The sequence below is a fragment of the Kogia breviceps genome, chromosome 4 (assembly GCF_026419965.1).
Source record: "Kogia breviceps isolate mKogBre1 chromosome 4, mKogBre1 haplotype 1, whole genome shotgun sequence".
In the NCBI taxonomy this organism is placed as follows: Eukaryota; Metazoa; Chordata; class Mammalia; order Artiodactyla; family Physeteridae; genus Kogia; species Kogia breviceps.
The window spans coordinates 178,114,936-178,140,776 of record NC_081313.1 but is presented as its reverse complement, the minus strand read 5'-3'; the positions used below and the strand labels follow the sequence as shown (position 1 = coordinate 178,140,776).

At 55.1% G+C, this 25,841-nt stretch overlaps 1 protein-coding gene across 10 annotated transcripts in view; it reads right to left on the bottom strand.

The window, feature by feature from the left end:
- The window catches only part of RANBP3 (RAN binding protein 3), a 54,577-nt gene that overhangs the window by 7,062 nt on the left and 21,674 nt on the right, over nucleotides 1-25,841 (bottom strand). For 4 of the 10 annotated variants that reach the window (XM_059059861.2, XM_059059864.2, XM_067033004.1 and 1 more), the window contains 9 exons: nucleotides 15,143-15,179; nucleotides 14,970-15,056; nucleotides 12,724-12,795; nucleotides 7,333-7,398; nucleotides 6,368-6,460; nucleotides 5,399-5,517; nucleotides 3,777-3,893; nucleotides 1,787-1,890; nucleotides 480-558 (listed from right to left, as the gene is read on the bottom strand). In XM_059059861.2, coding sequence (XP_058915844.1) covers nucleotides 480-558; nucleotides 1,787-1,890; nucleotides 3,777-3,893; nucleotides 5,399-5,517; nucleotides 6,368-6,460; nucleotides 7,333-7,398; nucleotides 12,724-12,795; nucleotides 14,970-15,056; nucleotides 15,143-15,179 — 774 coding nt within the window. Of the gene's footprint in view, nucleotides 1-479; nucleotides 559-1,786; nucleotides 1,891-3,776; nucleotides 3,894-5,398; nucleotides 5,518-6,367; nucleotides 6,461-7,332; nucleotides 7,399-12,723; nucleotides 12,796-14,969; nucleotides 15,057-15,142; nucleotides 15,180-23,423; nucleotides 23,613-25,841 lie in introns of all 10 variants that reach the window. The other 6 variants (XM_059059854.2, XM_059059855.2, XM_059059857.2 and 3 more) reach the window with 3 other exon arrangements.

Here is a 25,841-nt window from a genome sequence, read left to right as displayed (position 1 = left end):
TGCCTCGGCCGTGGTGTGTCAGGAGTGCAGGCGACACTGGAGACCCTGCAGGGTTGCCCCCTCGCCCCTGGCTCTGTGCGGCAGCCTCGCGGTGGCGACGGAGCCGCCCTCCCTTGGCTTTGGAGGGGGCACAGGGCGGTCCCGGCCCACACGGCTAAGGAGTCTGGCCTGACGGCTGTCACCGCACCTGCCCTTAGCCGGGAGGAAGCGCGACCCATGACTCAAGGGAAGCCCCTCTAAGGACGAGGAAGGACAGGATGCGCGACACTGGCTCCTACAGAGCCTCTCTAGGCCACCAGCGCCACCCCCCGTTTAAGCTGAGTCTGAGCTGGGTCTTCTTTCTCTTACTTGGAAAAGAAAGCATTCTAATTTCACAGGACTCAAGGCAGCAGCCACACCCCATGTGTCCCGGTGACCTGTGGGAGGCTCCAAAAGCCTTCCGGGCCCTGGGAAGGACAGTCCCCATGGGGGTCACTCACCAACACGCGCTCACTCATGTTCTGGCCAAATATGAATTTGCTGCTGGCAGCGTCGGCACTGTTGGCTGAGCTCTCTAAACTGAAGAGGAGACACGCTGTGAGAGCAGGGTGGCACAGGGCCAGGCGGTGTGCACGCCCACATGTGCGCCCACATGTGCTACACACACACACACACACACACACACACACACACACACACACACACACAGTCACAGCGGAAAGCACGGTCGAGGCCCCGTTCTGCCTCGGGCTGGGCTGGCGTGCCAGGGACGGGTACCCGCAGGCCTCCATGCCAGGCCTCTCCAGGCGGCAAACACGGACCCTTGGCTTGCATCGCCTGGCACCAACTGCACACGGGCGCCGGGGGACACGCCAGATGCCTGTCTTCCCCAACCCCCAGGAGGTGGGCAGCACCGCACAGAGGCCGAGCGCAGGGGCGTTCCGTCCACTCCCAGCAGACAAACCCGGCTGTCTCTTGCCAGTGGGCTGCCCCCGGCAGGCACTGCAGCTCTCTTGGCCCCTCCGCAGGCCTGCACCAAAGAAGTGATGCCTCCTACGGGGCGGCCGGCGGAGGACACGGGATGACCTTCGGGGAGTGCTCAGCAAACGGCAGCTGCCCTGGCGGTCACACTTCATCCAGTTTAAGACATCACAGGCTGCACGTGCCTCCCAATTTGGGAAATGCTTAGGTGCAAAAATTGCGTCTTAAAATATCTGATGCGCTCTGCTAACCGGGGGCCAGGCAGCCAAGTGGCCAGGTCACTGTTCCCACCAGGCCTCTCAGAGGTGGGAGCCCGCACGGCGCCTGCTCTGCTGGCCCATCTCCCAGGCAGGGACGAGCCTTCCTTCTCAAACACCCCGGCAGCCAGGCTGTTGGCAAGTGCCACCACCAGTAGTGCCAACGGCGAGCCCGGATCCAGGGCAGGGAGCACCTGGTGACAGGATGCAGCCGAGCTGCCACTGGCCCACCGGGTTCTGTTCCGGGCACGAGGCCCGCGTGACAGAGGTCACTCCCGGGGCTGGGCTGAACAAGCCCACGGAACTGGGGTCCTGCCTCAGATGTCCGCTGAAGCCCGCCACCCCAGCCCCTCAACATCTGTGTCCAGAGTGGAAAAGAGGGAGGGGCTGCAGGGTGACCAGGATTCTGGCTGCACATGCCCTTGCCCTCCCGAGGAAGGACCGGGCTGGCTCATGGTCCAGGAGGGTCCAGGCTTCTCTGGGCCCTGAGGCAGGTGCCGTGGGTGACCGCGGGCCCGAGGCGGAGGCTCTCCCCGGACAGGGCTGGGCACCAGGCCCGAGGCGCAGACCTGGAGCTGATGTACTGAAGGAAGTAGTTGGTGGCGGCTGGCGCTTCTGAACTGGGGTGTCCGGAGTTCTCCATGTCCACTACTTCAGCGTTCTCATTTATTAACTGGGAAACAGAGAGGAAACACTGCTCAGAGGATGGCACGTCCTGGACCTCTGCAGCTCAGCCTGCCTGCACAGGCCCTACACTGACATGTGGCATGGCTCCATCTACGTGTGTACCGTGGGGTGTGGTGAGAGTTAAGATACAAAAACAGTCCGTAAGGCACTAGGGAGCCTTTTCCACCTTGTTTTAAAAAAGCACACTCAGGCTGGCACCTTGTTGGCATTTTTATCAATGTTTCTGCACTGAGGAATCACAGATCGCTTACAAATCTTACATTGTAAGGGGTTCATTATAAACAAAACAGAAGTATCATTTCTCGAGGCTGCTTCTATGCCAACTGCCATGCTAGTCTGGTTAAATACATTCTCCGAAGGAACTCTCCTGGGAACGCTGAGAGGTGGGTGTTAGCGACCTTGCTCTGAGTGAGGAAGCAGAGGCTCAGAGGGGTTAAGAAACCACGGCTGCGAGTCGCCCCCCGCCGCCCCCCACGGAGAAGCTGGGATGCAACCATGAGACGCCCGGATCCCCACAAGACATCGTCCCCACCCCAATCTCAAGGCAGTGAGGAACAGACTCAAGCTGATGGCTCAGGGCAGGCCCCCGGTCCCCAGCATGGGTGGACTTCCAGGCCCTCCTTGCTTTTGCTCCCTGCTCCCGGGAGCGAGCAGCTGCCAAGGGACTCATTGTTTTGCCTAAAGCTGTGCAACATCAACACCTATTTTTGTGTCTCTTGGAGCATCTGTGCTTCTACTGGACAGTGGGCACCAAAGGAGGAAGCTGACGGCGTGGCTTGATGTCTCCTCCGCACCTGAGAGACTCTTGTTTTCTCGTTCCAGGGCTTCTCCCCTTCCATGTTACTGACCCCGGGCGCGGATGGCTCCCTGAGGGGGACGGGGGCTTCCTGGGCGCTGTGGGGTGTTGGTCAGCATCTCTGGCCTCCACCTACTTAGCATCAGTGGCACCTACCCCCCGCTGTGGCAATGATAAACGTCCCCAGACACAGCCACTGACACTGCCCCTCAAGCCTCTAGGAGCTTCTTGCCAGATGAGCTGCTGGAAATGGCACAGAGGGACCTTCAGTCCCTGGGGCTGGGACAGGTCTTCCGAGAGGGCCAGCGCGTGGGGTCCAGAACCCAGATCCCCTGCCACTGCCACATGCTCCCCACCCCCGACTCAAAGTCCCCAGACTAGACCAACACACCTGGGGGGCAGCCAGGAGGTGACAGATCCTGTTGCCTCCTGTGGGAGAGAAAACAGTATCTTTCCACCTGCCCTCCTTGAAAAAAACAAGGCGATGGCTCTCAATTGGGGGTGACACGGTCCCACGGGGAACATTCAGGACCGCTGGGGATGCTTCTGGTGGTCATCTCTGGGGGCGGGGAGAGGGGGTGCTGCTGGCATCTAGAGGGCGGGGGCCGGGGATGCTGCTCAACACCTTACAGTGCCCAGGACGGCCTTCCACAGCTAAGAAGGATCCGGGCTGAACGAGGCTAGTGCTGAAAGAAGCCCTTAAGTAAGCACATAAAAATCTCTCTGGCGACCTGGAAAGCATCGGATCCTAATGCCTGCTTGTTCCTTGGCTATAAACACGTCAGCTGTCAGGGCTAAGTTGCCTCCCTGAGCCTGGCTCCTGGGAAAACGAGGGAGCCTGCCGCCAGGAGCCACCACTCAGCCCCTCACTGGCAGGGGTGGGGCAGCCGGCCGGGGTGCTGCCAGGAGTCAGCAGCACAGCACGGAAGGGACGCAACAAGCAGCTGCTGGGCGCTGAGGCCCAGGACCACCCAGACGCAGCCCCCACTCCCCATCCCCGGGAAAATGAACCTGGGGGAGGCGTAAAAAGACCCCTTCACTAGGCCAACAGCTCATGCGGCCTTCCGACCACACACCTTAACTCTGTCCCTCAGGTTCTGCCCGAACACAAACGCCTGCTGTGCGGCCTGCTCCTTCTTCTTGCAGCTCTCCTCAGAAGCACTACTAGACTCATCTTCCTGGGAGTCTTTCTCCTGGTTAAAACAAGCAAACACAACAACTGAAAAGAAGCGACACATCAGCCCTGAGAAGCGAGATGAGCCATCTCACCCCGCTGCATTTGCCTGGCGTGAATCCTGTGGCGCGGGCCCTCGGGTGGGGGACCAGGGAGACCCCCTAGGGCTGGGCGGGACCAGACCTCTCAGGGAGGGGAGGGGCGAGGTCTTGGCAGTGCCTTCGTCACCGGAACACTGGTGGAGACGGCGGGGTGGGTGGGGGGTCACGTCCAGGTCTCCCTCCAGGTCAGAGCCCTAGCCACGTTTCTGAGAAGCAGTGTGCTGTGGGAATGATTCCTTTTTCCAATTCCACTAACTGTGGTTTCAGGGTCGGGGGCTCAGGGACATCTGAAGATTGAATTGGAGATGTTCATTTTCACCATTTGAGCCTGAACATCTGGTGGTGGTATGGCGGGGGGTGGGGGAGGCAGAGGGTGGAGAACCTCAGGCAGCGACCTGTCTGCTGAAAGGGACAGAGTGGAGATAAACACACGGGTGCAATCTGTCTCCATACGCGGAGGCCTGGGTGTGTTGCCGCAACTCGGATTTCAAGTCTGTCTCTGCCAACCGCAAATGCAGGCTCTTCATTAAACGCCCCTTACTTTCAGCTGCTATGCAACACTACTGGAAAACATATGCATCTGGCCTATATAATCCCAGAACGCTGGAGAACTTTTTTTTAAAAAAAAAAACAAACGATTTCTGGGCTTCCCTGGTGGCTCAGTGGTTGAGAATCCGCCTGCCGATGCAGGGGACACAGGTTTGAGCCCTGGTACGGGAAGATCCCACATGCCGCGGAGCAACTAAGCCCGTGCGCCACAACTACTGAGCCCGCGCTCCTAGAGCCCGCGAGCCACAACTACTGAGCCCACGTGCCACAGCTACTGAAGCCCGCGTGCCTGGAGCCCGTGCTCCGTAACGAGAAGCCACCGCAACGAGAGGCCCGCGCACTGCATCAAAGAGTAGCCCCCGCTTGCTGCAACTAAAAGGAAAGCCTGCGCACAGCAACAAAGACCCAACGCAGCCAAAAATACACAAGTAAATAAAAATAATTTAAAAAAATAAACAAACGATTTCTGAGCCGACTCCCAAGCACACTTGTGCCACTAGAAGCAGCACATGTGTATGAACCCCTGAGGAGCTGCTCGGCTGTGGAAAAGGGACGGGAGACATCTCTCCACATACAGTGGTACAAGGCCCCAACAGACTACGTGTGTGGAAATGACACAGGCCTTGGGCTATCTGGCCCTCAGTGCCAGAGCCCAGCTCGTGGCCCCTTTCTCTCAGAACCAACTGTGGAGTTCCTGGTGGTCTGGTGACCTGGCCAGTCAGTTGTGGTTACACATGGAGACCTCTGAGCAAATCAGGAAGCCTTAGCACAGGCCAGCTTGGATTACGGCCCAGAGCGGCCAACAGCCCACGAGCCCGGTGAGGCCCCGAGAAGCTCTGCGTGCGGTGCACTCCCTGCCCCATCGCCGACAGACCTCAAGTGCTGGCGCCTCGTCAGAGGGACTCCTCCGGGCGGGGTTGTCAGGCGAAGTCGATGTCGCTGCCCCCGGGCAATCTGTCAGGACACTGACCCCGTTGGTGCCGCTGCTCGGGACTGTGGGGAGAAAAGGACAGCAGGCGTCTCAGAGGTCAGCCCGGGCCACCTTCAGCACCGCTGCCTTCTGCCACTTGGGCTGACAGTGTAATGTCTCCTTCTTAAAGGAAAGGATCTGGAATCAATACTAAAAGTCACAAATTCTTAGGTTAGAAAAACCCAAACCCAAAACTAAAACCTCAAAAAAGAAAGAATCCTTTATTGCTTATTCCACAAAGAACCATGTGAATTTTCAATTTATTTAGAAATACTACTACTTAGGCGAAAAATATATATATATATATTTGGGGAATAAGTATGAGTTTTATAAAACTAGTTTCACTAAGAGTCTTTCTTCTATGCACTTTCTCCTTTAAACAGCTGAGATCATGTGACATGTACAACTTTAAATCTGGCTTTGTTTAGTATCAGACCAAAACAATTTTCCGTGTAATTAAAACCCTTCAGAAATATTAACTATTTTTGCTCCCGATGAAGAGCTCTTGAATTGTAGGGAAAGATTAAGAGGAAGAGAAGGAAAGCTCATCGCTATTAAGAAAATTAAGGATGAACTGAAAACCCCACCCTGTGTGGATATAATGGAAGTGTGGTTCAGGTCTCTTAGACATACAGGGCTGAGTTTTGCCTGCAAACACACAGGGGCACATCTGGGCCGCTCAGGGCCGGGGGGCCAGCTCTCAGGAGACCACTGGAACTGCCTGTCTTCCAGGCGAGTTGGGGATTTGAGGGCTTGTTTCCCCAGCACCCTATTTCCCAGTGCGTTCAGCAGACGAGGCCAAAGCCACCTGTGTCGTGACGCGGCGGTGCCCTGACGAGTGAGCCTGGGAGGGGCCAGGGCCGACTCACTCACCGGTTTGCGAGAGCGCCTTTGGCTGCGGGGCTTGTAGCACTGCTGGGCGAAGCACGCTCCGCTGCTGCTCCTTGGGCTTCTGGCTCGGCAGACCTGGGGACAGAGGTCGGCTTGCCCGGGCCCTCCAACCGCAAGGGCAGAAATGCAACCCACCCCCACGCCGGCTCTCAGGCACTTTACAGAAAAATTCACCCCAGCAATCCATCTGACGTCCCTCTCGGGCTAGACTTTACAGGGAAGCATACTGGAAAAATTAAAAACCCAAGATATTTTCTTTACGGTTAGACATACAAATTCTGGCTATTGGTATTTTTATATGTGATTAAATGAAACCCCCATGAAACTGATCATGTCTGCAAATTAATCCAGTGAGTACAGGAATGCTACAGGGGGACCAAGAGACAGCTGTTCTCAAGCATGGGGCTCGAGGGTCAAGGGCAGACGGTGAGGGGAGAGCAGCGAAGCCACAGTTCGCCTCTCAAAGTTTAGGACTCTGCTAGGGGGTCCCGTAAAGGTGCCCCTTGCACCTGCTTCTCGAAATGCCACGCTGAGACAGTCCCTCTGCCAAACATACAGGGCAAGGACCACGAGAACGCTCCCGGCCCTGCAGAGGCTTCCCGTCGGATGTGACGTGTGTCGACGGCGCGAGCGCCGGGCCCCGCTCGCTAGCGGCTGCTCTGCTCCTCGGGGTTAACGCTGTGGGCAGAGTGCTCAGCAGAGACGGTCTCACGACTCAGCTACTGCCGGGCACGGGGCCCGAACGCCACCCACCAAGCAGGGCCCGCTCCCTCGCCGCCACCTCCTCGGGACAGCGGGCTCACAGGCAGGAGAACCTCCCTGGTCCAACGGGCTCTTTCCGGTGGTGTTCCAGTGCTCACGTGTCAGAAAAGTGAGCCCAGACCGCACTGGCACGCAGAGGCCGCAAGGCAGCCACCCTGTGCTCCTCCGTCAAGGCGGACACCCACCTGCACTGGGTGCCTGGCCGTGGATCAGGGTCGGCGGCTTCAACCGGAATCCACTGCTCTTTTCCTCTACAAGCATAAAAGAAAAAAAAAAGCGGGCCTGCCTGGGGCGGGGCAGCAAAGTTAGGAGGGACCAGGGGCAGAAGAGGACTGCGGTCTGGGCTTCAGTGGCCATGGGCCTGGGGAACTGGGGAAAATGTTTCCAAGTTAAAACGGAAGAGCAGAGGCCCACCCAATCCCGTCTCTAAGGGAGGAGGCTGAGGGCTGCAGGCAGTGCTGGCCCTGGGGTGAATTGCTGGCGACAGAAAACTGGAGGGCGTGTGTGGGGCTGGTCAAGCTGCGGTCCACCCACCCAGCTGCCGCCTGCTGGGGCTGAGAGCTCGGAGGCTGGGCTGTGCTCGCGGGCCCCGAGGAGTATCAGGGAGCCACAGAGTTCTGGCCCCTGGGACCCAGCTCCCTTTCCAGGAGGACATGCCTGTAACCAGAAGAAGCTTCTCTACTACCAGCAGACCTCTGAGAAATGAGTGCATTTTCTGTGGTGAAAGATCAAAGGTGGCAGACGACAGGCTCTCTCCAGATGTGCCCAGAGCGCGTGCGGCTGATGAGGGCGCTGGGAGGCCCAGGAGGAGGAGGAGGCAGGGCCTCCCTCAGGAAGAAGTCTGGGATGGACAACTACGCAGAGCTGACACACACAGGGGCGCAAAGCCTGGTTTCAGCTCAGCCGCCAGTACACACAGATCCCTTAATCCCTGCACCCTGGGGACTCTGCCCATCTCAGGGGGCGGGGGACACAGTCTAATGCGTTCCCTGATTGGAAGGATCAGGATAAAAAGCCTTGCGACTCCAACAGGACATGTCTGTCCCCAGAAAAGCCCAGGGACAGTAGCATTTTGGGTCCCAGAGGCAGCCTCACTTTCGTGCTAAGGTCCAGCCCATGGGGAAAAAAACCCCTTTTCGGGTCATAGGGAACAACATCAATACGGAGAAGTCACTTGCGTGTTTTTACACACCAGCAGCGAGCAATCCGAACGTGAAGAAAACAATTCCATTTACAATAGCACAATTCCATTTATAATAGCACCACAAAGAATATAATACTTGGGAATAAACCGAACCAACGAGAACCACAAAACATTGCTGGAAGAAAGTGAAGACTTAAATAAATGGAAAGATACCCAAAAAGGCCACACAGTGTATGACTCCATTTACATGAAAGGTCCAGAGCTGGCAAATCCACGGAGACAGAAAGTCGATTTGTGGTTGCCAGGGGCTGGGAAAGACAAAGTGGGGAGTGACTGCTCAAGGGCATAGGGTCTCTTTTTGGAGTGACAAAAATGTTCTAAAATTAATTATGGTGATGGGTGCACAACTCCGTAAATACATTAGAAACCCTTCAACTGTACACAAAACCACCACCACAAACACCTCTGGTCAGCCCACACTTTCAGGTATGAAACAAAATCAAATCAGGATTCCCAAACAGGGGGCTTCCCTGGTGGCGCAGTGGTTGAGAATCCGCCTGCCAATGCAGGGGACACGGGTTCGAGCCCTGGTCCGGGAAGATCCCACGTGCCACGGAGCAACTAAGCCCGTGCGCCACGACTACTGAGCCTGCGAGCCACAACTACTGAAGCCCATGCACCTAGAGCCTGTGCCCCGCAACAAGAGACGCCACCGCAATGAGAAGCCTGTGCACCACAACGAAGAGTAGCCCCCCGCTCGCTGCAACTAGAGGAAGCCCGCGCGCAGCAATGCAGCAATGAAGACCCAACTCCGCCAAAAAAAAAAAAAGAAAAAAAAGAAAAAAGAATTCCTAAACAGGAAGGCCCTCTTCCTGTGGGCTATGTGTTGGTGAGCCAAACCGCTCTCCTTGGGCAAAAACAGGTTTACAATAAGTAACTCTCACTGCTAGCTGGCATGAAGGAGCTGATCCCGACGGGCTCTGGGGAGCCTGCGCTGGTGGAGCTGGTGTCTCTCCCGTAGAGGGGTCGTTAACACCACACTCAGGAGAGCCAGACAGCACAGGACGCAGGGGAGGACATGTTGCCAGATGTTCCTTTTGGGAAGGGAAATACTGAATTACATTTTCAAAGCTCAGGATTATTCAGAAGACGATTGGCAATTTAGAAACATTAAAAAAAACTGCGATGAAATTCATAATTCAGATGATTTTAAAAAGCCCTTAGAGCTGGCTTTGCAGTGTCCACGCTGGGGCTAGAGACTGCTCTCACCGCCCCGCTCTGACCATTGGACCCGTGGGGCTGGTCAGGCTAGCCAGCAGGGGCGACAGGCCTGCAAAGTCCCTGCTACTGACCCCGAGCACCGGGCCCAGCGCCCGGCCCACGCCAGGGACGCACAGGACAGCCACGCTGAATGCTGCGGTGAATGGACACACAGACGGGCGTGTGTGCCACACTCGCAATGGCAACCAGGGACTCGGGACAGCGGGGCCCAGAGCCGCGGGGAGGGTGCTGACAGGGCTGCGCACCCTGGAGGTCCTGCCACAAGCCCTGTCTGCACTGAAACACACGTGGTCTCTTCTCACGGCCCCCAGAAGCTCACTTTTCCTGCAACGCAGTCAGGGTGCAGTGAAGAGGCACCGCCTGATGGCCGGAGCCCACCACAGGGGTGCAAGGTCACGCCAAGGTCACAGGGGTGCACAGGCCGCTGTACCCGTGTCTTCTCAAGGGCACATGCACGGCCCCCCGTGAGCTTGCTGTGGGGCAGCCTCCGTCCTCTGAATCACGCCTGAAGCAAGCAGGCTTCTTTGTGCCCCACCTCAGAGAGACTCAGGTGACGAGGGAACTCCGGATTTAACCGGGAAGACAGATGAGAATTTAACCTGGTGTGTACCACAGGCTAAAAAGAATCCGCGAGAAGGCAGCTTGGCGGGGGCTTGAGCGATGAGTAAGTGCGCTGAGGACAAAGGGAGCCAGGTTTCTTACTGTCAGAAAAGAAGCAGAAATACGAAGGGGGGGAGGTGGGGCTACGATGAACCCTGCTGGTGCTGGAAGCACCCCCCGAACCGGGGGTGACCTACACAAGCAGACAGAACAGCAGAGACACAGAAACACGTGCAGATGTGAGTGTGTGTATGCGAACGGGTCTACGCACGTCTATGCTCCTGGCTCTGGGCACGGAGGGGGCCCGGGAGCAGCGACAGCCCAACGACGCCCAGCACGCAGAGCGCTCAGATCGTGGTCTCTAGAGACCGCTCTCCACTAAGCAGGGCCAGCGTCCCCTTGAGGAAAGGGGGGGGAAGAAGATGAGCCTGGAACCCCTTATGACAGGAAGAAAAGGACATGCTCGAAAGAACGATGCCGACGTGGCCACGGGGCAGAGGCTTGACGCGGGCTCCCGGCGGCCAACTGTGGGACAATTAAAATAAACTGACGGTGAAGATAAAATCTGAACGTTAAGGTAAACACGAACAACAACAGATTATAACCCACTGACTAAGACAGGAATGCAAACATCCACGTGGATCTAGTAAACACGTGAGCAAGCGAGTGGCGGAGAAGAGCTCTGCTGTCCAGCAGAGTGCGGATCGACAAGAGGCAGAAAATCCCCGCCTGGCCATCACCAGAGCAGTAGCTGCTCCCAGCAAGAAAACATCTCTGGAGGCTAACACTGCAGCAAAAAGCAAGAGGAGGAATGAGATTTTCCAGTCTCAAAGTTATCTCTCCAGAAAATATTAATCAAAGGTGAAAAATGACTTTTCAGCAGAGAACCTGGGCGGGCTCCACCCTAATCAAGTAACAGGGCAGTAAACACCATGAGTCACCTGCTATGGTGCACAGGAAGCACACAGCCTCACCTCTGTGGTGTTCTAGCCCCCAAAGGTAAGTTGGTCCAGTCACCGGGAAACAGCGGGAAAGCCAGATTGAAGGCCTTCTCCAATGTAACCGGCCTGCACTCTGAAAGGTCATAAAAGCCAAGGCAAGCCCGAGGGACTGTTGCAGATGCGTGATGTGTGAGCCAGGATCTGATGCCTTTGCCATGATGGACATCACTGGGATGCCCGGGGAAAATCGAATGGGGTCTCTAGGTAGAGGGATAGAGAAGTGCTTTACCATTCTTCAGTGTTACATTTTTTTCCCGCAAAAATTAAAGCTAAAAAAATAAAAGGCAGGCAGGCAAGGAGCTAAGAATAAGAAGTTCACTCTGCAGAGCGGCTGAGCCAGTCTATCACCACTGCATGCGGCAGCGGGTCCAGGGGTCGGGCTGTGGCAGGCCTCAGAGGCAGGTCCGAGTTGCCTGCCTTGCTCAGGGCTGCCCTGCTCTCAATGCTGCAGGATAAAGGTTTCGGGGAAGAAGCGGGAGTGAGGCCGTTGCTCAGAGACCTCGGAGGGGGAGCATGAGATTCCTAACAGAGCTCGAGGGCTGGCTTCGGTGTCTGATCACCCACCACGGCTGACACGGCCCCCCCGGTTCAGAATGTGACTCGCTAGGCCAGTGCCCAGGTCTTCCTAAGGACCCCTAAAATCCAAGCTCCTCTTCATGCCCCGTGAGGGGGGTCAGCTCAAAACAGTTTGCCTTTAGAGTCAAAATGAATTCAACTGTTTGAAACAGTGTCATCAAATCAACCCTCGAAGTTCTAACAACTTGCCTCTTCCCTCGACAGTGCCCTTGTGCCAGAGTATGACTGATCTAGCAGAGCTTTTGAAGTAGGCAATGAATTTATATAAGGCAGGTTGGGTTACAGAATTCGGATGGTTACACTCGCTCATTAAATCTTTTATGAGGAATTTCAGCCACGTGGGAGAAACTTTCAGGAAATCTTGGAATTAGCTCTCTAGTGACAGACCAAAAAAGGAAAGCTCCACATTCTTCAGAAAGGATCAAGCTATTTTCCTTAAAGTTTTAAGGCTCTGATTAAATATATTTATCTAAACAGATCCAAGTAATGTTAATTCATGTGAGAATTTAATACACAGAGAAAGGGTCTGGAAACTTACATGAACTTCAGAGTGGTTACCACTGGGATGGCAGAGTGCGTGGGAAATGGAGAGGTGGATTCTTTTACTCTATGTATTTCTGAGTTTTTAACGATACAAATGTATTATCTGTGTAAACTTTTGAAAAATGAGTAGTATACTTCATTACAGTTTTTTCGTTTTTGCTTGTCTCTCTCTCTCTCTCTCTCTTTTTTTTTTTTTAAAAAGGACTTGAAACTCCTTGTAACCAGGCCCTGTTTGTAGAAACAGAAATTAAGGGCCGATGAAGCCTGCCTCACACCAGATTCCAAATCTGTGCAGTGAAGAGTTGGGGAACATTTAGGAACTGAAAAAGAAAGCTGCCTTCAAATCACCCATTCCCGTTTAAGACCTTGCTTTTCATCCCAGGAAACCCCCAGTGACCGGCCGAGAAAGGTAAAGGGACGCAAGGGCTCACCTGGTTCTGAGTCAGAATTGCCTGCAGATGGCTCGCAGAAGGTGGATGGCATAAAAACATTGTTTTTTGATACTGTCAACAAGGAGGTGCAGGCAGGGGAGGGAACAAGAGGAAAAACAGCGTGAGTAGGCAGGGCAGACGTGCACAGGATCACTTCTCCCACCTGAGGGGTCGTCTCCAGGCCCCACCATTGGGGAAGGGGGGTCAGCGTTGTGAACCTGGCCTTTGGCAACTCCCAGTAAAAGCGAAACCCTGGGACTCTTTCTAAAGCAAAAGAAAGGTGGGTGTCCAGTGGAACAGCCTGAATCTGTTTGGTATCTAGCAGTCGACTCTGGCCTGCTGTGGCCACCTGCCTCGTCCTTGTGCCCCCGTGGGAGCAGCCGGGAGGGAAGAGGACGCACGGGATGTTCCGAGTCTCCCCTGGGGCCAAGCCTCAGGCCCTGCTCCTTGTCACCAGTCGGGGCTCGGATGGCTGCGTGCAGATCCCCTCCCCTCACCTGTTTAGGATCTTACAAAATCAACTGCTTCCCGGGTTGTGGGCCCGGCAACAACGCAGTGGGGCTGAAGATCTAACTGTGCGGACAGAAGGCAGCTAGCTAAGGGGAAACAGAGTGCAGTGCAAAGGCCTCCAAACATGGGACTGCTCGTGGCTCCACTGCCCTGACGGCTGAGCGCCGAGCATCCCCTAGGTGGTGACGCACGACAGGAGAGGGCTAACGCCTGCTGGTCCTCTACCCCTTTAGCCTACGGTCACAGCACAAACCACCTCCTCTCTTCTCCGCTGCACCTTCTCGATGCACAAAGTGCGGTTCAGCAGTGGACGGTGAGCGGGAAGGAGTACGATCCACGGCCAGAAGTGGACGCTCCCTCCTCCTGTAGTAAGGCTCACGCGACAAGCGTGCAGAGGTCCTTAGAAAAAGGACGTAACTGCAGCCTGCACTGTAGACCGCCCGGACGGCTCCTCAATGCCTGGCTAGCAAATGACAGTGCCTCTATTTGGGGCGGCGCGTGTGTGTGTGTGTGTGTGTGTGTGTGTGTGTGTGTGTGTGTGTGTGTGTGTGTGTGTGTGTGTGTGTGTGTGTGTGTGTGTGTGTGTCTATTTGGGGCGGCGTGTGTGTGTGTGTGTGTGTGTGTGTGTGTGTGTGTGTGTGTCTATTTGGGGCGGCGTGTGTGTGTGTGTGTGTGCGTGTGTGTGTGTGTGTGTGTGTGTGTGTCCAAAACAAGTGTTACAGGGATGATCGTTGAGAGGACACTCACTTTCTACACTGTACATTCCTGTGCCGTTCGCATTTTTCTTGGAAGCAGAAACAAAGCTTCCAGGAGTGTCTTTTTTTCCCTTAAAGTGATATCCTTAGGGCTCACACTTGTAAATGTTTTACATGAATTCCCAAGAATGAACTTCAAGCTGGGGAACTGGAGAGTGTCTGTAAGCCAGCACCACAGACAGCACGGGGCAATGCCTGAGTGGACGGAGCCAGGACCAGGGGCGGGAGTAGGGAACCCTGCCGCAGCTTTTACCCTCCAAGGCGCAGGGGTGTCCCCAGGCTTGCAGAGCCCCCCCCCCGCTAAGTAGTCCCAGCATCTCCATCTACCCCAGGAACCCACCTCTTCCCTGCACCAGCCTGTGTCCACCAGCTGGTCTGCTGGCCTGTGTGTGTGTGCAGACCTGGCCCCAGGCTGGAGCTTCCAAGCCCTTGGGTCCAGCCACATCCAAAGGGACAGGGTCCTAGCCTGGCCAACCCTTCCAGGCTCCCCCAATCCCCCTCGTCGGGGAGCTCACAGTATTCCACCACCAAAGTGTCTGCTGGGGCCACTGGACTCCCTCCTATGTACCGTCTGTATGTGTGTCTGGGCTTCTCAACTGGCCCACTAGGCTCTAGGCACACGGCTGAAGGGCCAGGAGGACACCCCGTTTTCCCCACCTTTAGTCAACACATAGCCAGCGGCCCTTGCAAGGTGCACATGTGTTTAATGGTCAGAGCCCTGACCAGGGCCCTGACGGTCCCCTTCAGAGGGACGATTTCTTCGCAAGCCTTGGTTATTAATAGTCTACTAGGTCCCACCCCTCCAGACGGGGGCACCTGTGCTACCCCCAGGGCACACTCCAGCCTCACTCCTGACGGAGACTGAGTTAATTCTAACAGGATGTGCACAGCGGACAGACAGGGGTGTGAGGCGCTGGAGGGGAACAGCGGGCTTGGAAACACAAGTGCTTTCACCGTCTAACAAAGGGCTGCAACTGTTACCTGACTGTGAAGGCGGGAATTGCGTTAAAGAGGATGTTCTTTCTCGCTTGACAGGAGGGCAGTAATTTCCATCTTCTCGGTCAGAATCTACAGAAAATGAGGAGGAGGAGAAAAATCAGGCCGCTTCCACTTTTACAACCAAAGCTGGTGAAACATTTGAGAGATTTCCTCACCTTCTCCACCTTCGGGGCTGGAGCCTCCGGCTGACCTCTGAAACAAGAACACACGTAAGGGCAGTCAGAGAGGGCCGCGCGGCCCAGGGCCCGGCAGCTCCTGACTTCTGCCACAAACGGGTCCCGAAATGTAGCACTGAGGGTGTGTGGCCTGGGCTCAGTCACCCAGGTCACAGACAGGCTTTCAACCTAATGCTCAAAAATCCCCCATGAACCTTCACGCCTCTGCCTCACCAGGCCTCGTGCCAGGGAATCCTCTTAGTGGCTGGGAACGCGTTCCCAGCACAGGATCGGTTTCCGTGTTTCTCCACCGGGTACAGCTAACTGGCCTTCCCCCACCCCAGCCCCCCAATTCAAACAGTGAAGCTGGATCTGGCCAAGTTCACTTTGCCAAGAGCTGGAAAGCGACCTCTCTGCACCCTGAAGGGCTGCAGGACCGCTGACACTGGCTGCGTGACACTGGGTCATGGTGGTCCCCATTCCTGGCCCTGGCACATCCCACGGTGTGGAACTCTGTTTCGAGGTGGGCTGTTATTTCCAGAGCAGCCGAGAGCTTTGAAGCCTTGGGCCAAAGTGTTCAGAACAGAATCTCCAGGTACAACAGCTCAGACCGCAGAACCCACCGAACAATCATCAGCTGAGACAGACAGGTGGCTGAAGAATCTCCTCCTTGACAACCTTTAATTTTAGAATGCGAACGAGCAATTAAGAAGCTTATTAAGAAGCCCCCGCCCCATGTGGGATAATACACAGTCCCTGCTGTACATCCCCTCTCAGGGACTTGAGATTCTTCAGAACTAAGCAGCCAAAAGCAAACTTTGAAGGGTGAACATCACCACCCCCGCCCCCGGGTCACCAGTTTAAGAGCAAGCAGGGGAGCCAATTTTCTTATTTTCAGGAAAGCCCCTCGGGAGTCAAGTTTAGCCAAAGGAGGACCACCTGCCTCGAGGAGCTGTTAGGGATTAAATGAGATGATGCACGGGAAAGTGCGTGGCAAGCTGCAAAGCCGTGTGTAAAAGCAGTAACTGCTGTAAATAAGAAAACTGCAGACGAGGAGCTGGGGGACTTCCTAGAGCTGGGGCGGCACTTTCCCTGTAAAGGGCCAGAAAGTATTTTCAGCTTCACAGGCCCCATTCGGGCCACACCTTGTATATTCTTTGTTTCTACAATCCTTTAAAACACCATCTTAGCTTGCAGGCTGGACAAAAACAGGCAGGGGACAGAGTTTGCAGATCCATCCTAAAGGACAGTGAGCGCCTGGACGGTAAGAAAAGGACCCCAGCCTGGCCTTCCCCCCGAACACCCCCATCAGAGACCATCCACCAAAATGCCTGGGAAACACGAAACCTTCCTAACACAACAGGTGCTCAATACATGAACATATCGTGGAGCTCAAAATGAAATAAAATACCCAAAGGGTCCAGCAGGCTGGCTCTACATGAGCGCAGAACAGTGGCCAGAGCTCGAGCTCAGAGCATGAAGGCACTAAATCCTGCTCTCGAAGGCTTGCCAGGCCTAGTCAGCTTCTCCTAGCTCTGCCATGTCCTAAACCCGAAACGCCGGACAAATTATTTCACCGGCCCAAGCTTCCATTTCCTCGCTTGGAAAATGGCGGGGCCAGCCCTTCCTCCGTAGGGAGGGAGGTGCAGGGGGGAAGTGGGCTATGCAGGCAGTGCCGCGTGGCTCACACCTGGACAGGCCACGCTCTCCCAGCCAGCTCACCCCCTCGGGATGTCACACTTCGGGGCAGTGCTGGGGGAGGTGGGAGAGCCAGGTGCAGGACCAGGGGACTCTTGGAGGGGTGGAGAAGAGGGTCTTAGCATGGGGGGCACAGAGAGGTGCTCTGGCAGTGCTGTCATTCTTCGGGGCCCAGGCTGGCACCTGACAGAACAGAGCCGTGTCACCAGAACATCGGGTGTTCCTCTCGGATGCTCCCCTGCCCTGGGTGACACCATGCAGGCTCCAGGCCCCTCCCTCCCACTCCTCCACAGCACGCCTGGCCATCCCCAGCCCAGCCCTCGCCCTCAAGTCCCATCCTCAACTCCCCCCCAACCCCGCCTTTTCACTCAACAAGCATCTCAACTCTCCCAAACCCACCCATGGCAGCCTCTGGGGCCTGTGGGATCTGCTGCTTCCTGAATGACTTCTGGCACCTGGAAAATGGCCACCCCCCCGCCTCTGTAGACACTGCTCCCTCACCCACGGACACCGTCCCTTCCCTTGCCCCCCAGACGAAAACCCCTCAGGCCGTGGCCTCACTGCTCCCTGCATTTCTCCACGGCTCTCACTCCAGTCGTGGGTCGGTGTCAGGGTCCCCCTCTAGCCTCTAAGTTCCAGGAGGGTATGGCCCCAGCACACAGCGGGGCTCGACTGGCCTGTGTTCAGTGGAAGCAGCCGGATTCCAGGTTCTCCATGGGCCATGGAGAAGCCGCCAAGGCATGTGGCCTCCAAGTTACACACAGAGCAATGGACCCGAAAGCTGTGAGGCCAGAGCGTCCTCCTGTTTCTCAGCTGCTGGGGAGAACAGTTCTCTGTCACCTCAATCTCAAGAGGACCCCCGCCTTTCCTCTTGGCTAGCTAGGTTAATTTCCACATGTGTGAATTTCTGAGCATTCCTTCTGCTATAGATTTCTAATTTTACTCCACTGTGGTTGGAGAAGACTCTGTGATTTCAATCCTTTTAAATCTACCGAGACTTGTTTTGTGGCCTAGTGAGTGGTCCATCCTGCAGCTTCCTGCATGCCCCTGAGAGGACCGTGTACCCTGCAGCTGCTAAAGTCCTCTCCGTCCTCGTCCTGCTTCTGTCTGGATATTCTAGCACCTGAGCATGAATTTGGAGCACTGAGGTCTCCAACAATGTACTGGATTGTCTATTCTCCCTTCATTCTGTCAGTTTTTGCTTCGTGTATTTTGGGGCACTTTTAACAACACTTAACTTCCTCACCTCTGCCAGTGACACCCCAAACCTCTCAGGGATCTGGGTCTCCTTGAAAACTTGATGGGTGCTAGGAGCCTTTCCCCAGAAAAGTACCCAGACCTCAGGGGCTGCAGCCCCACCTCTTGGGGCCCAGGACTGCTGAGGGCGGGCGGCCTCCTGCAGCACTGGGCCCGCTTCGTCCATCACACTCTAGCCTTGCTGTCTCCTTCCTGTCTCCTGAACATGTCAACCCCGTTCCTGCCTCGGAGTCCCTTCTTCACGTGCTACTTGCACAGCCATCCCTGACCACCTCCAGGGTGAACCCCTGCTCGCGGGCTATCCCATCACCCAGCAAGCAGGGGAAGCTCCTCTCCACCCTACCCTCCAGCCTCTCTCGGGCCTCTGCCCTGTTTTGTGCATCACAGTTGGATGTGATCTAATGTGTCCATCTGTTGTTTGTCTCCTGCTACCATGAGGCCCTACCCTGTCTGTTCTGCTCACAGCTCATACACCCCACACCCAGGACACTGCACAAAAGACGCTCGGCAAGTATCTACTGCACAAATGGAGCCTGTCCTCCGCCACAGCCCCTTTGGTGACCTGGAGAAGAAAGGGCACCTGGCCAGACAAGATCAGATACTCCTAGACCCCTGACCCCAGGAGACTCTCAAATCCATGCTCCGAGTCTATTCTAAGACCCACCCTACAGGCATGTGGCAGGCCTCTTGGTCCTGGAAAAGCTGGGAGGCTAAGGCCTGCAAAGGACAACACAGGAAGAGTCCCCAACTGGGAGGACCTTCCAGAAGCTGCTGGAACTTCCTGTGGGGTCTGAAACAGCCGACTCAGAAGCAGTGAGGAAAGTGATGCCAGCAACTCTCCTCAGTGGGAACTAGGGCAAAGGAAGCAGCAAGACAGACTACAAAGCGAAGTCATTTCTGCTTGCCTTTGGAGCCTACCTGACAGCTAAAAACCCTCCACCACTGCCCGTGTGAGAAGCAGCCTGCCCCCTGCTCCTGCCGGGGACGGCCCGCGCTTGCCGTCTGGGCCTGGCTGCCTCGTGCTGTCTTCCCCCAAAGCAGGAAAAGGCCTGGTGTGCAGCAGCTCCCTTTCAACCCACACAAGGCCAATGCCAGCTCCACAGACACTATCCTTGGACACAGCAGCCTGGGGGGCAGGACCTCTTCCATGTCTAAGTGGTCTGGGGGCCACCCCTCGCCCCAACCAAGGGAACAGCTCTTCAGGGGTCAGTTTAGAACAATGCCTGGGACACTCATGGAGTCAGGCCTTGCAATCCCAACTCCTCGGAGCCCAGAAGGCCGCAGCCAAAGCTCAGGAGCCACTGCTCCAGGGACTCCTGTGAGGAGGATTTTAAGAGCAGGCTTTCAGGATCTGCGCTTCTGGGGAGGAGTGAGGACAGAGCAGGGTGTGGAAGCCCCATTTCCTCCTCTGCTTCCTACCACGGCAGAAGCCACCACTCAAGGATTGGGGCTTCAGGATGACACCCCGGGGATGCTGGGACCAGCACCCTAGGGATGCCATGACGAAAATATCCCCAACAAACACTTACATGAGGAGGCCGAAGAGAAAGAAGACCAAATAGAACACTTCAACTTATTTTTCTGGCGCTGGTGAACAAATGAAGTGGACGGCGGCCAGGCCGCGGCCTAGCGAGCAAGCCCGCCCTGACTGCACGCTGCAAGGTGGCCTGAGTCCCGCCAGCGGGTGGGGCAGGCAGCGCAGTCCTCTCCCCTCAGAAGACACTGGAACCTCAGGGGAAGCAGCTCATTGTGTGAGGTGCATAAGTCCCTGTTGCCAAGTACAAAATAGGAGGGAATGCCTAACCCAGGATGGGACCACAGGTGTGAGAAGCTTCTGATCTTGGTGTAAAGGATGAAACAATGAAAATTATGATCGTTAACTGAATCACTTTGCTGTACGCCTGAAACCAACACAACACTGTAAATCAATTATGTTTCAATAAAAATTTTAAAAATCAATAAATACAATTATGACTGTAAAAAAAAGAAAATTACGATCATTCACTTCGCTAAGGCTTGCACCCCCCCCCCCCCACAAACATGGCTCCCAGGAGGCTGCCTGGCATGGCCTCCAGAGGACAAGGCTGCCAGGCCAGTCCAGGAGAAGGGGAGGGAGCTGAGACACAGACACAGACAAATGGGCAGTAAGCAGGAATGAACGGTGCTGCCTTCCTGACCTCCCGGAAAAGACCAGAAAGCAAGACCATGTCAGGGAAATTCCTTCCAGAAAATGCCAGACACCGTTTGGCCTGCCTGGGACTCAGTGATTCCCCATTTGGACGGCCCAGTTAGAAAGCCCGCTGCTGGACTTCCCTGGAAGCGCAGTGGTTAAGAATCTGCCTGCCAGTGCAGGGGACACGGGTTCGAGCCCCGGTCCGGGAAGATCCCACATGCTGTGGAGCAACTAAGCCTGCGCACCACAACTACTGAAGCCCACGCACCTAGAGCCCGTGCTCCGCAACAAGAGAAGCCACCGCAATGAGAAGCCCGCGCACCACAACAAAGAGTAGCGCCCGCTCGCCGCAACTAGAGAAAGCCCGCGCACGGCAACGGTGACCCAACGCAGCCAAAAATAAAATAATATAAATAAATTTTAGAAAGCCCACTGCTGGGCCTGCAGGAAAATGGATGCCTGGGATTAAAAGTCACTTAAGGGGTGTCCTTGCCTTCATGTGGATCACAGGCAGATTCACTGCTGTTTATTCTGTAACTGAGGGAACCAGCTCAGAGATTTTTACCAAAAAGGCAGACACCGAAAAAAGTAAAAGAGAGGTGGCCTCCCAAGATGTGAATGCTGGGCAGGGGTGGGGCGGAACGAGGGTCAAACCCCGTGCAGATGCCAGAGGATGAGGGGCTGGGTCCTGGTGGGTCTCATAAACATATTTCAGGCTCGGCAGTGCCTTGGTGCAGAGCTTCAGTCTGGTAGACTTCAGCCAGCCTCCCAGTGAGCACCGGGAACGCTCGCTCTCTCCAGATCAAACGGACAACTTAATCTGGATGTGGTTTGGTCTCCTTCAAGCTGCCTTGTGAGAGCCAGGAAGTCTGATATATTGAGACTTTTTCCTGGTACTGAGTCCTCAACGGCCAGAGTTCTGATGAGACTGAAAGACAATAAGGGCCCTTTATAGGCAACAATTCAGCGAGCCAGTATTTATTATAAAGAATTTGCAGCTTTACACTCGCCCAAGGGATCGTGGAGTAAAGAACAGACTAAACGTGAGGGATGAGACCTGTCGGGTAACGTGTGGGTGTCTCCTGAACTCCAGTGTGGTACAGAGCAAGCTCCAAATCTGCTCTGATGCAAAAGCAACTAGTCTGAGTTAGCCACAGAAACACCTCAGCCGGGGAAGAAGCTGGGCTCAGGTTCCATCTGCCTTGATCTAGGCCCTAACTGGCCTTAAAAACAAAGGTTACTTTGCCTTGATGCCGAATCAGCAGGGAAAGCCCTGGGTGGCTCAGAGCTGTCACAAGTGACGTGAGGGCCGCGCTGCTGGGGCTTCTGACTGAGCTGGGATCCCCACAGTTATGCGTGTGTATGTCACGGGCACGGCCTTGGCCGCGACGCTGCTACATTCAGAAACTGCTTCCCCCAGCTCTGACTCTCTCCCACGTGACGTAACAGCCATCCCCAGGCTCCCTGCCATCGCACTTGACCTTGCATTTGCCAGTCGGGACACTGCCTGAACGTGTCAGAATTAGAGTCTCTGACCCACAGTCCAAAAGACTTGAGGAGCCAAGCTCCACCGGCCAGGCCTCAGAAATCACCGTCTGGACCGGCCACAGCCCGAAGGCGAGGCCCCCAGGGTGCTTCCCGCACAGGCCTCGTCTCATCAAGTGGTCATTAGAAGTAAGGGGCCCGAAAGAGCCTCGCTTCTGGAAGGGCAGTTGCCATGACACAGCCTCTACTGTTTGCCACTCTCCACTGAAAACCCTCAACCTCTTCAGCGGGAGATTCCCCTTAAACCGTGCTTTTCAACCCAGGCAGCAGCAGAAGGGCCCAGTCTCCTGGGCAGATCCACACAGAGATCACCTGTTCTCCGGGAACTGAAAACATGTACCTGCAAAGGCCGAAGGCATGAAACTCGTAACGCCCAATCTGGGAGAAGGTTCCAGCAGCTGCTCTGCCTCCAACCCCAGAAGTTGAAAAGCCTCTGAATTCTTGCTGTCGGCCCTCGTGCGAGGACTGCGCCCCCAGAACTCTCTGGCGTAAGCACCTCGGGCCGGAACCTCTCGGGGGCTTCCTGACCCCAAGCCCACTTCTAGGCCACGCAGGACTCCCCCACACCCCGCCCCACACAGGGAAAGCCTGCTTCTTCTTTTCCCACCACACACCGATTCCTCCAGAATGTTAAACTTTGGCTCCAACCTCACCTTGGCTGAGTATCACTTCTTCCTGCGAATCCCAGGGTCTCGTGGCTCTAACTGAATTTTAGTGGCTTCCTTAAGGACACAGGAGACTGGTGATGGGACACAGGGAACGGCTAAAGGTCTGGGGTAAGGCCTGGGATTGTGACACCCTGCAAGGTTGCCCAGGGTTCAGTGTGGCAGAGCAGGATCCTCTGTTTTCTTGAGAGTCATTTTTCCCTGTCATGAGAACGGGGGACTCTGTCACTAGGTACCGAGAGGACGAGGTTTTCAATCCTGAATGTAGGCTAATGTTTACCTTTCCCAATTTATCAAACTCCAAAAACTCAAGACATTTCTTGTTCTGGAGAGCTCACAATCTTCTCCACCTATAATCTTCAAAAGCCTTCTGAATACAAAGATAAAGGGCTCAAAGGATTCCCTCTGGATTCAAAGGAAGAGTCTCTTCTTCTTCCTGCTTTGATTGAAGACAAGCAGTTCACAGCCCAACCACAGTCTAAACACAAACGGTCTTGCAAAGCAATCTGCAGTAGATACCTTTTCCTATAGGTCAAGGAAGCCGGAGCCTTTCGTGTTTCTAAGATACTGAACTTGAATGCCCAAATTCAGGGAGAGGAGAAGGAAAAATGGAGGAGGGAGAAGGGGCCGAATTTGATGTGGAAGGTTCTACCCTACTACTCAATTCCTCTTTTGAGCCCTCGCCTCCTTCAGGAACCAGGACTAGCTTCTGGCTAAGGGTAAATGTTCCCCCAACTAGAAAAGTCTCAATGTAAAAGGGGACATCCTCTTTCCTGACTTTTTGGCAGCAAGAATTAAAGGGAGCTGAAGAGAGCCTTTGTCATCTTTTCAGTTATCATCAACCGCTGACAACCTGGGTGTGGATCTGCGGGGCCCAGCGGGGAAGGGGCCAGTCTGGGTTGGGAGCCCCGGGCCGTGGGATGCCGGGTGGAGGTGGACTTACCCCTGCCAGTTCTCGTGGAAAAGGAAGAAGCTGGGCTTCAGGAGCGCTGGCTGAAGCGCTAGCGGGGGCAGGAAGCTCTAGGGCATGCTCACCAGCTGACTCGGGGTGACCCGTGCCATGGTGGGGGGTCTCAGCCTCCCCCCGAGGCTCCTCTCCCGAATCCGACAAGTATTTTTGCTCTGCAGAGGACTGGGAGCAAAAAAGACAATTTTCCTTCAATGTAAATAAAGCCAGCAACGCGGGGCAGGGGAGGGGGGCAGGGGAAGGTCTGGAGATGCTCGACCTTCAGCAGCTCCTGCCCGGGAGGTCGGGCCAAGAGAGCCGGCACATGCTACCGCGTCCTGCTCCACAGAGCCAGCCCTCCACACTGACAGAAGGGCAGTGAACGTGGACCTGCTGCTGTCGGACCTGGCAGGGAGCTCTGAGGTGTGCAAGAAGTTGGACCCTCCTTTTGAAAACTGCAAGGTGGCCCCTGTGGCACAGAGACCCTCTGCCGATGGCAGCGAGTGTGGAAACACACACGTGTGACCAAGACGGGGGCGGTGCCTCTAGCAGAGGGGAACAGGGGCCATTGTGTCAAACTGTCCCCAGGGCTTAATAACCCATCCACTCAAACATACTCGTGAGGGGAGGTGGGCGCCAGCACCCTGTCTGGCCACTGGAAGATCCAGGGCGGCGGGGCCAGGGCTTCTGCACTGCCTGTGGCCCCGCCAGCACCTTCCCATCTTGGCCGCTTAAACCCGAGAGGAAGGGAACACTTTCTTGCTCGGCGAGCGCAGGTGTGGGGTGACCCTGTGAGCCGGCAGACACACAGAGATCCGGTTTTGTATCAGCGGACAGGTGGGTGGGGCTCCGGCTGAAGGAGGGAGCCCCTTGGCCTAGAATTCTCCCAGGCTCCCGCCAAACACCCCGGGCCAGGGCTTATCTAGAAAACAGCCAGGGTAAAGGGGAAGCCGGTCCCCGAAGTCTTCGTCCTCAAAAGCACAGACCCCCCCCCACCTCCCCGGCATCATTTGAGGTGGTTCTTGGGATTCTGAAGGGGCTTCCGTGGGCCGAGGGCTCTGTGGCCAAGACTCTTCTTGAGAGGTGCGTTACAAAGCTGGTGTCCTGGAATAAATACATGGGCTCCGGGCCCCAAGCCTCCCGCCTGGCATTGTCCACCACACGTTTCTCTCACTTTGTGAACTAAATGACCACGGGTCCACCCTGTCTCCCTGAAGACACGGCTGTGTTCTTCCTGTCTGTAAAGTGACTGAAACCTCTTTAGATAGGACTTGGGACTATTTTTAAATGTGTGAGCCTGCTAGATGAAAGGAACTACATAGAGGATTTTAAGAGAACTTTCAAACATTCTTAGGAAAAAGCAAAAGCAACACAACTCATCCATACATTTAAAAAAGCCACCCAAATCGACTCTTCCCATGCAGGGGAGAGCCACAGACAAAAAAAGGCCCTCCTTCCCAGGCCGGTCCTCAAACTCGTCCAAGGCACCGAGGTTGCTCCACGCACCACTCTGCTGCTTCTTTATGGCTAGAGATTTAACACCATTTTAGAGAGAAAATGAAACCCAGAACTCTAGGGGAAATTGCCTATCTCTGTTCAGAACCACTTGGATTTTTTAAAAAAATCCCTGCTTTTCAAATATAAATGTTGAAATGCCCTCGTGGCATGGCAGACTAGAGATGAAGCCTACGTCGGAGGACCAAAAAGAAATACAAATGCCATTCCAGCATTTTCTCCTTGGGTCTGAGTAAGCTCTAAGGAACCAAGACAGAGCCTGTAGTTTTTCAACATGTTTGTTAAGATCGGACATCGAGATTTTGGCAGGCTTTGACATCATCCTAAAATACACGTGGCTGACAAAAAACCACGCATACAGGGTGCGCTCGTGACACACACAGCAAGCTTGCAGTGTTGCTGGTGACACCCTGCTTTCTGCCCAACTGCTGTTGTAACTGCTTTCTGCCTTTTGCTCAATGGACATTATCCTGCCAGTGCAACCCCAAAATCTTCTGCCTTCAGATTAGCAAATCTTTGGAAAATAAAGTAAATGAAAGAAATGTTCAGTCGTCACAAACAGTGAAACAAACTACGGAAGGAGATTCCAATTCTCTTCAGGTTAAAGAGAAAAAAACTGTTTATCTCCATTCAAGGCAGTTAAGAAAAGGTTTCATTTTTGCCCCTAAAACACAAATGCATGGAAACGCAAGCATTTTGTGAAGAGCGCCATCTCAAGGAAGCTCAAGAACAGGAAAGCAGTGGAGACAGTTCCTGTGCCGTCAGTCTGGCTCCAGGTTTGCGTCTCGGGCGTCAGGACTGGAGTTGCGCTGCCGCCCGATGCTCTAACATGGGACAGTGGGAGGATTTGACGACTTGTCCTGAGACCAAGGGACGCCCCCGGCAGGCCACCCCCACCCA